General features: G+C 34.3%; 2 protein-coding genes across 5 annotated transcripts in view; one reads left to right on the top strand and one right to left on the bottom strand.

The window, feature by feature from the left end:
* Positions 1-10,384, top strand: part of LOC118743437 (rhythmically expressed gene 5 protein-like) — a 243,331-nt gene extending 232,947 nt beyond the window's left edge. Inside the window, exons 2-3 of the mRNA XM_036476100.1 lie at positions 7,081-7,270; positions 9,031-10,384. Of these exons, the coding sequence (XP_036331993.1) occupies positions 7,081-7,270; positions 9,031-9,716 (876 nt within the window). The 3' untranslated portion in view covers positions 9,717-10,384. The remainder of the gene's footprint in view (positions 1-7,080; positions 7,271-9,030) is intronic.
* The window catches only part of LOC118743434 (amphiphysin), a 150,181-nt gene that overhangs the window by 99,751 nt on the left and 39,528 nt on the right, over positions 1-10,902 (bottom strand). The gene's annotated exons all lie outside the window — the stretch shown is intronic.

Here is a 10,902-nt window from a genome sequence, read left to right as displayed (position 1 = left end):
TTGTGTTTAGTCGTTATATGGAAGCAAATGAGACAAAAAAAATTCTAAAAAATCAACGGTAATCTTTAGCGACTTGAAACTGGCACATTATTGGACAAAATTGAATGCGCTATAAAACTGTGTACTCAAAAAAATTCTAGAGCTTCTGAGAAAAAAGTTTGAAATTTAAGGGAAAGTTTGTTGCACTTTTTTGCGGTCTTTTAAAAAGTTTACAACATTGGTTTATATGGGTTTTGTTGGAAAATGAGCTGTATTTTAATTGAAAATTCTTAAAAACAAATAATTAAACATAAGTGGCAAACAATATCGCTTTGAAAGGGGGGTGCTATAGATATGTCCAATACTGTATAATGTATATAAACTAGAGTTGTGCAATTAATTGATTATTTATTCCAAATTGTAATTAATCATAAAGTTAATAACTCAATTATTCGATTAATTCGAAATTATGATTACTCAAAAGTTCAGTTACTGTAGAAATTAAGCTTTTGATTAACCGAAAACTGAAATATTTGAATAATGTGCCTTATGCTTTAATATAATTAATATATAATTCCCTTGATACCTATTTTGAAAAAAAATTTCTTTTTTCAAAAATTTAAATTAAAATTTTTTTCATATAGGGGATTCAAAAGGTCGGGATTTTGATTACTCAAAAGGACATTGAAAAATTTTAAGACTCTAAGACATTATGACGCTTAACACGACGTGTGAATCCCCTAATAGTAAAAAAACATGGTAAGCATTTTCCAAAGCAAACTCTTTTAAGACAAAAATTAATTTTTTTTGAGTAATAAAATTTTAAGTAACTGGATTAATCATCGTATCGAGTAATCAAAATCTTCATTACTCTAGTAACTAATTAACCGAACAACTGATTAACCAACTTGCTCGAGTAATCGAATAGTCGTTCCCACGACAATCGGGTCTACGCAACCGGAACGACTCAGATATATGTATGTGCATATATCTGGCCAAGGACTGTAACTCCAGCATCGCTCCCCAAAAACTCGTTGGGGAATTTGTATGCTGCTACAACAACAACACAATAATCGAATAATCGCACAGCCCTAATAAATGCCAATTAAACTCTCAATGTGACAATAACTCTTTACATATGTACATAACAGGGATGCTGCAAATATTTGCATTCGCATTCGTTATGCGAATAAAGCGCATCATTTTACACATTCGACATTCGCATTCGCATTAAATGATACGAAAAGACAGCGAAATGGCGTTTTTTTTTTAATATAATATGCCCCTTTTGAACTTTGACTACTATGTAGATTAAAACACTGTACGGGTTAAGCACTCGTTCAATGTTCTAATAATTTAAAAAAATTTTATGTTATAAAAACGATGACTTAAGTTGATTATAGCTTTTTTAATGTTATTCCTAACATTCGCATTCGCAAATGTGAAAAGGATGACATTCGAAACATCCCTAGTACATGCATACATGTATGTAAATATATTTCTTGCTATAAAAATATAACGGTGTACCTTCGATTATGCAACCAATTGAATGCCACTGCAATTGTTTCTTTAAAGCGGCAATGCTCCTATCAATTCTATAGCTGCGGTTTAGTTTGCTGCCAGCCAGATAGTTGATTTAAATGAAGAGCACGTACGTACTTAAATAACTGTCAATATATATAATATGTACATAGTTACACGCACACAAAGAAACCAACAAAATTTCAAAAATGCCAAGTTTTTAGTTGTGTCACCTTTGAAGTGGATGTGCGATATGTACTAAGTACTCCACGTCTTAAGGCTCTGTTATGCATACTTGGCATTGCATGCACTGCTATACCATTTTTACGTAGAAATCAAAAACCAACAGACTTTTACGTATGTAATGCTGTGCGTTGGGTAACAGCTTACACGCGAAGCTCATTTAACAGATTCCTTATGTGACAACTCTCAAGCAATGCCAAGTATGCATAACAGAGCCTTAAGATTGCATTGCTATGCACTCATTCATGCATATATATATATATATATATGTACATAGATAACCTTTGAATTTGGCTGGATGTCGAACACCACTGCTGGTTACTTATACGCCCGGGCAGTACTCACAAATGGTCTGGCATTGATTGAAATTTTAACTAGTGCATACATACATACATACATACATGAAATGAAAATTAATATGCTATTGGCAAAAAATTTTAAAATTTTCACTATTTGTACTTAGTTAGTTGTAAACATTTTATAGCTTAAAGCATATCAAATTCAATGACATTTGACATCACATATGTATGTACATATGTATATACCATCCTTTAGCCGCGTAACTGACATTTGCTGCCAAAAATTGGATTTACTCACACAAGCTCTTGGCTCAATCCTTATCCATTCGCTCTGAAATATACCAGCCAGAAATGCGATTGCTTTATAAAAAAGATAACCATTTTGAAATACTTTTACTCTCTAGAAAATAATTTTTTTTAAACTCACATAGGCGGTTTTGCATTATCTTGATACGCGGTTTTGCACTTTAAACGACGATATGTAAATATTTATTTATGTAGGTTAAAAGCCAGTAAAAATTGGCAGCTTGTTTCAAAATGAAAGTTTATTCTTACCTATTTTGAAGGTTTTTTTGAGCATCAAAACTTTATAGTTTGTAAGAATTCCCTACACTGAGGGAAATAACGCATAGTAAAAATGAATATTTTTTATTTGATTATCGTTTAAAAATGTTCGAATTTAAAAATACAACTTTCATGCCAAAATTTTGCCCACATCTGAGTATACACTGAGGGGAAAAAATAGTAAAATCAAATAAAAACGTATTTAAATCAAATGAAAACATGTTCAAAAGTAGTGTATAAGGAAATATTCAATTCAAATGGTCCCATATTAAAATTAAGCATTTTTCACTTCAGCGGTGGCAACAAAAACACACAAACTTAGTGTTAGCTGAGTGCGCAAAGATGCTTGCCAAAATTTGTTTATTTCCACCAGAGGGTCAGGGTTCAAATTCCATTGCAGGTGCAAACATGTATGAAAACGAATCCGTGAAGTGCAAAATTCTTTATTTTAATATTTCTCTTATTTCTTATTTGATTTTACTATTTTTTTCCCCAAACCCAAACTGTATAAAGATTCAAATAGTTAAACTGGTATAAAGTTGATGCGGCGGTTGAACAGTTTATCAATTTCGTGTCCCTAATAGCGACATCTCTCTTCGGAGTGTTAAAGTGTCAAAGCAAAACCAAAAACTCTGTTAATCGGTTATATAGGCACGTGTTCGTAGTGCCACAATAAAGCTCCGACTTCTGATCCTGACATCCCTGATTCGAGTTGGTGCTCTATCACATTAGGTTTTTAAAATATATCTTTTGCTCTGTATCACTTATTAAATTTCAAAATAAAATTTCTCGGTAGAAAAATAATAGCAGAATCCTTTTCGAAATTGGGATGGTCAAACGTCATTTTTGTATATACCATTTTTGTTCACCATTTTTGCTTAGAATCGAACGTATAATTCGAATATGCCATACACTTTTTCCGAAATTAAATTACTCCGCAATTAAATTACTTAAAAAAATATGCACGCTGATCACGTAAACAAATTTTATTGGCGCAACGTACTCTAAATATTCATACATATGTATGTATGTATTTATGAAATGTATGTATGTGTAGAAGAGCGTCAGCAACCGGAAATCGATATTATAAAAATATTGCTCTCAAAATTTGTACGTTTTGTATGTTAAAAATACCACAGAAGGAATGATTTTTTTTTTTTTACTAGTACATTTTTTTTTCTAAATGTCTTTCAAGTAAGTATGCAGAAATGGTCACCAAACCTGTATTTTACGTTGTGTAAATAATTGATAATGACATCTGTAGAAAGTATCCCAAATGATGAGAATTGGTTTGTTTTGTAATTTCAGTCACAATTGTAACAGGCGAATGTATGTCCGTCTGTCTGTCTGTATGTTTGTACGAAAAAAATAATTAGAGAGTTGCCACCTGTTTGAATATTGCAGTTTAAGTAAGCTGATAAAATAAAGTAAATATTGCAATATGGCTGCCAAAATAAAGAGGTTTAAGCAAATAATAACTAAGAAATATTTTTGTGTGGAAGGTTGCCACCTGTTTGAAAATTTTAATGTTTTTTTTAATTGATAAGATAAATTCAATATTGCAATGTGGGTATCAAACTAAAGAGGTTTAGGAAAATTTACTGTCAAAAATATTTTTAAGGAGGGTTGCCACCTATTTGTAAAATTTTTAGACAATTATTAAATTGATAAAGTAAATTAAATATAACAATGCGAGTATCAGACTAAAGAGGTTTAAGAAACGAATTTCCATCAGCCCTTGCCAAGCTCGTCTCCTTTGAAGAAAGTGCATAGTATGTAGAATCGAGTTATGAGAGTATAAATTAAATTTACAGGATTAAATACCTTCCGAAATATACTAACGCCTTTGTGTGAAAATCTTACTTCAAATTTGTTTTATTTTTTTATGAATGAAGCCATAAGAGTTTTGGGAGGGAGTAACAACACAAAAATGCATTTCAGGCAAAAATTTAAATATACAGGCAGGTTCTGCAATTCACTTCCGAGTGAATTTCAACCCCTGCCAATTTGAATTCTACGCGAATCCGACTCAAATTCACTCGGAAGTGAATTGCAGAACCTGCCTGATTGAGTTAAGTATGTAGATATGCAGAAATTACCGCTACCTTCTATTTTGGGTAAAAATTTCATATTGATTAACCTTCGGATGTTTTATATTATACCAAAACCCAGAATACCATGCGTACACGTAAGCCACATATTTTATAATGTCAATTACATTCATTTAGAGTTAAGTGTAATACAAACAACTTTCAAACTTGATTTTCCAACATTTTAATTTTTATACATTCATGTTTCTGGCATAAGGGTGACGATATGTAAATTCAAAACATTAAACCCCAGTTTCTCGAGATTTACCTTTTTGAGTTATGACACTATTGAAGTAAATTAGCGATATGTGCATACATATGTATGTATGTACATATATCGTTAGTATTGTATGGAAAGAGCGTATCTCACATCGTCGCTGAAATGCATACTACATATCGATGGCTGAGTGGAAGATCGACCTATCTCGGCAGCCAGTTCGAAAACATTCTATCTCAAAAAACTTTTCAAGAATGCTCTATTTCAGAATTCGTTTCAAAAACGCCCTATCTCAGCTGCCGATTCAAAAACGCCCTATATCAGCATATTTTCAATACATTTTGAAGTGAGATAGGGCGTTTTTATACCGAATTTTGAGATAGGGTGTTTTTCAATAAAATTCTGAAATAGGGCGTTCTTGAAAAGTTTTTTGAGATAGAGCGTTTTCGAACTGGCAGCCGAGATAGGTCGATCTTCCACTCAGCCATCGATATACGAACGATATGTACATATGTATGTACATATATAAGTTAAGAGTCTATGCTGGATGCAAGTGCAGAATGATCTGTTCCATGCTGTTGTATGCTGATGCGATACAGAAAAAAGCAACACATTGGATGCTACTGCTACTGGAAAGCCCTACCAATTTGCTAACTACCAGCCATTTGCCAACTATCAGCTATTTGTAACCAAAATTGCCCGACACACATTCCGCTGTGTACATATATACATATGGCTATCGTCACTGTGGATGCAGTAGTCAAGTAATGTACCTTCCCTTGTTCGCCCACAACACAAGCGTGTCGTGAATTGCTCCATACGCAGCATTTTCGGGTCAGTGGTTCTTTTACGCTCCACACGTGCTTGTGGTGTGTGGATGAATGTTTGTGAGTGAGTGCTCTCTGTGGCAGAAAGAATATTTTGTGTACATGCGCAATTTGTTATTCTGTAAAGGTATCGGAGCGTGTCATTTGTGTTAATTTCGAGTTTCGCAAAATATTAGACGAATGGACGGATGCGAAAATGCGGTAGCCTGAAAAGACTGTACGTCAGCTAGACAGACAAATATAAATCTTCGTCGATTTGGGGATTTCAAAGATTTCGTCAGCTAAAGAGCGTACATTTAGCATCTATGCCGATGACACATTTTTTTTTTTAAGGCGGTTGATGACGGAATGGGGAATTTCGCACCTTATGGTTATTTATTTTTCGCTATTTTAGTTGAAAGGGGGGGGGGGGGGGGGGAGCTTTCTTTATTGAACGCGTTATAGCTTTGGTTAGAATAGAAAACGGAAATGAGAGCGAATAATAATCGTAGAAATAATGACAACTAGCGGGCACAATCTCTGACAAAAAATCTCCAAACCTGTTAGACTTTAAACAAACAAACAAAAATTAATATTTAAATACCAAAATCGATGTTGCCAGCAATTCGTGGTATTCACTTAGGGCCAGTATTTGAGTGCAATTCGACCGGTTTAAACTTACATATGTATGTAGTTTAAATGCTCCAGCTAGCTGGTTTAAACTAAGATTAGCCACACACATCTCAACCAGAGCTGTTAAATATGAACGCAGTTTATGTGATCTAAATTTAAACTGGTACTGAAAGACTGGCCCTTAAGCGCGTTTCGATAAATTTCTCTCGGGCATGAGATATTCTGGTTACCGAGTGGAGAAGTAAGAGAAGTGAAAGCGGAACCGGTAAAATCGGTAACGATAATGGCGTTGATTAACGATATTGATATGTCTATAGTTGTTAGCACACTGATTGCGATGCATAAAAGTATACAATATTCATGCATGCCATACCGGGAGTTTTAATGATATATACAAAATCTTCTTTTGTTTTTTTTTTTTTTTTTTTTTTTAGATGAACAAAACCTTAACGCATTCTTTTTTAACTAAATATCAATGTAGTTGCTTGCACTTGTATTGCACATTGCAGTTCATTAATTTGCCATTTAAGATATCCGCCAACTTACATACATACATAGTTATCAGTAAAAGCGCAAATAAATAAGAATTTATCAATTAGCTGTACGTTTGTATGCATGTGTATGTAAGTGCACACATTTATTTATTTATACACAAGTTTATCGTCACATTCTCTAATCACTCACTCACTCACTTGCATTTTTCACTTCACTTCTCTTCCTCTCCACAGATGTCGTATCTCTATTCCGCATTCGGGCAATTGGTTAGTGTGCATTGCAAAGCTACCGCCACCGCCACTGCAATGCCAGTGAATCAGTGCAAGCGCGACTTACTAGCCTATGGCTATGAGAAACTGCAGACGTTCGCCGATTCGCAGTTGGACCAGTTGGATCCATATCAACGAGGCGCCAATGAACTAAGTAAGTTGACAAGCGTACCTACATAGAAAAACTTTGTATTACATATGTGAGGTAGCAATAATGTCATCCGCGAAAATAATTTACAAGCGATCGTTTGAGCAATGGCTTTTATAGCTACACTGCCGGAACAAAGTATTGGCACAGCAAATTTTTCACAATTCATTCTACAACAAAAAAACATAAAAATATAATTCCTAAACTTTGTGCAAAACTCGCGAAAATTCAGCAAATTTTCATCAAAATTTTCAACTTTTTAATCAGAATTTTTTTGAGTACGCAGATTTGTAGCACAATTAATTTTATTATAATAAAGTGCAAGTTTTAAGTAGCTATTGATTTTTGGCAATTTTTTTCACGCAGTCTCTTTCATACAAAAAAATTGTTTCGAAAATACTTTGTATGGAAAAAATGCAAAACACCTTCAACAAAAAAAATCTCAAAAATCAACAATTTGACTAACTTCGAACTTGCATTTTTTTACTAGAATTTAATGGGCTGCAAAACCGCATACTCAAAAAAATCTAAAAAATCTGGTTAAAAAGTTGAAAATTTTGATGAAAATTTGCTGAGTTTTCTCGAGTTTTGCACAAAATTGTTTGTCCATAAATCGTTTTCATTATTGTTGAGTAGATTTGCGGGTCTTAGGGGAATGAAGAGTAGATGCCATCTTGGAAAGAAGGGTGTAAGCGTTTTTGGAAATTTAGATCGATACCGTTAATTTTTACGAAAAACTCAGGAATACTTATTTGTTGGCCCCAAAAAATCAAATTTTTTTGTTTAATAAGTAATAATCAGCCTTATCATGAGTTTAATTTCCCCGGACCGGTTCACTTTTCACTTTTGATGTCCATGTATTATGTATGGGCGGATGAAAAATTTTCGGGTGAATTTTTTTTTCGGGCGAAACTCGACAAGGCAGAATAATAATAGATTGGCGCTTACACAATCTGCCTGAGTTTCGCCTGAAAAAAAAAATTCACCCGAAAATTTGTCATCCGCCCATAGTAAAACTATGGAAATCAAGAGTGAAAAGTGAACCGGTGATAAGATTTTCGAACCGCAATACTTAACACTGTTCGAATCTTTTATGTTTTATTTTTTAGAATTGAGATTAGAAGGGTATTGTTTTCATTAAATTAAGGGTGTTAGGACAATCCACTGTCAAAATGTGAAAAAAAATTTATCAATAATTTATTATTAACATGCAAAATAATGACGCTAGAAAAAAAAAGCTTAAACAAAAAAAGTACATAGATTTTTTCGGCTAACAAAACAGTTTTCTGGAGTTTTTTCGAAATAAATTTAAATAGCGAAAAACGTTTACACTCTTCTTTTCAAGATGCCGGCGATTCCAAAAACCCCCCTGAGACCCGCAAATCTTTTATTAACATCTCTTTAACCTACTCAATAAAAATCAAAACGGTTTATGGACCTTACCAAAAATTACCACTTTTTTGCTAATTTCACTGTACTATTTTCCTTCAAAAGCTCATATTTAACGTTGCACAGTGTAATTCAGCCAGTCGTTAATTGTTACTCAATGCTATAAGTATGTATATCCTCATACATATGTATGTACATAAATTATGCATCATCACGCATCTATAACTCTACCCATTCAGCTATTTTTAGCAGCAGTCAAAGCTGTAAATCATAGTTAATTAATTATTTATTTATTTATTATTAACTATTAGCTATCATTAAAGATATATCCTTGTGTAGTAATACAACCTTTATTTATTTATTTTTTCTATTTGCAGTTTGGTCTTCCATCATGCGCGAACACCCGAGTTCAACACTCGTTACCACCCGCAAACCCTTGCCAACACCACCGGATTCCTCCATCATAATCCTAACACATCAGAAGACGGCCAATACAGCAGCCCCCTCATCTGCCAACGCTGCAGCCGCCGCCGCTGCCTCCACTACAACCAACAGCCAAAATCCACTCTTCGACAGCGATGCTGATCACAAGCACAAATTCGCCTGGGACATGGACTTCGCCTACGGTTATCCCGTCACTCAAACAACAGTCAATCAGAAGCCTCACGCCGAGACTTTTCTCAGCGGTCCGCTTGTCTTCCGCGTTCGCCCTGATGGCACTCCAGTCGAGGAAGATCAGCACAAACCTCTACCACGCGATGAAGATTTGGAGGCTTATCAATTGAGTAGCGCTGCGGCTGGTAGGGGGGGTGCCTCTGCCTCCACAGCTGCGCCAGCCGTCAGTAGTGGCCAGCCTAAGCATCGCAAAATTGCTATGATCAGTGATCTTAAGCAGCAGCACTTGGCTTCGATGGCGTTGCATCGTGATTTGCAGCCACCTTACCAACAGCAACTGCGCATCCGTCGGCAGCAGCAGCAGCAGCAGCAACAACAGCAAAACGTGGCCGTAGCTGGGCGTGCGTTCCCATTTGGCGGTTACTACTACGCTCAGGGCCAAGCGTAAAAATCTATCAGTAAACGTAAACTTCAGATAGAATAGAACTGAAGTGAGAATATTTCTAAACACACAAAAAGGATAATTTCAATTAATATTCGATATGTAATTCAACTGTTCGTCGACTAGTTTTCGTTTAATGATTAATCGTCTAAAAATAATTTGTGATAATTATCAGATTATCGAACAGACGCATTAACTGAATCGAATGGGAGTCGGAACGAAATCACTTTGTTTTCTTAAGCAACTAAAGAGATTTTTTCCTTGAACTGAAACCCAGCTCAAGCGCCGTTTTCCGAAATGCTCACTACAAAAACACTTTTTCCTGATTATTTTCTTTTCATAACTGTTTAGCATAGGTAGTAAAAGTGCTGGTGTGTATGCGTTTTGTATTTGTGTGAATGTAAATACTTATAGGTTTCATTTATGTATACTACATTCTTAGATATATTTTAAATTTAAATTTTAATATAAATTTGACTAACGAAATTTCTTATTATCGTAGAATAATATTCGTTAATCTATTAACAAAAACTTTGACATGTACTTTGTTTTGAAATATTTACTTTAAATTTTAATGCTCGATTATTTATTGTACTTAGATATATAGAACTTACTTGTATTTCATAATAAAGAATTAATTTTATACATACATACATATGTACACAATAATGAAAGTTTCAAATTACATTCAATTGAAATTGTAGACAGAACGAGCAGTCCTCGCTAATTTAGGTTAGTGTATTTAGGTTTTTTTTTTGTATGGGAAGCGGAGGATGTTGACATTGCCTGCCAAGCGGCGACCGCTGTTAGAAAACACTTTTTTTTAGATGTTGCTCGGGCCTTGGATCGAACACAGAAATAAAGAAAAAATGTCTTAAGCTTTAAAACAGTTTAATTTAAAAAACAACTTTGCAACGGTATGGAAAAATGTGGGGTTTCCAAATAATAATAACCGAATAACTGAGCATACCCTAGAAACATGAGTACCGTTCTCGCTATTTTTCCACAAAAATGTTATTTTCGGATCTGTGTAGTTACATAAAGCGTTTGACCGTTCCAATGCCTTAACACAATGTATTTTCTGCAAAAAATATAAAAAGGCGACATTTTTTTATAGAAACGGAAACACCATTAATCATCTCTACCATGATAAAAACATAGCAAGGTAGAACCGTTCTCTCAATTTGTCGGC

The sequence above is a fragment of the Rhagoletis pomonella genome, unplaced genomic scaffold (assembly GCF_013731165.1).
Source record: "Rhagoletis pomonella isolate Grant_MI unplaced genomic scaffold, Rhpom_1.0 Rhpom_scaffold_00007, whole genome shotgun sequence".
Lineage (NCBI taxonomy): Eukaryota > Metazoa > Arthropoda > Insecta > Diptera > Tephritidae > Rhagoletis > Rhagoletis pomonella.
The sequence above is the reverse complement of the archived record's forward strand: the minus strand, read 5'-3'. Positions and strand labels throughout refer to the sequence as shown.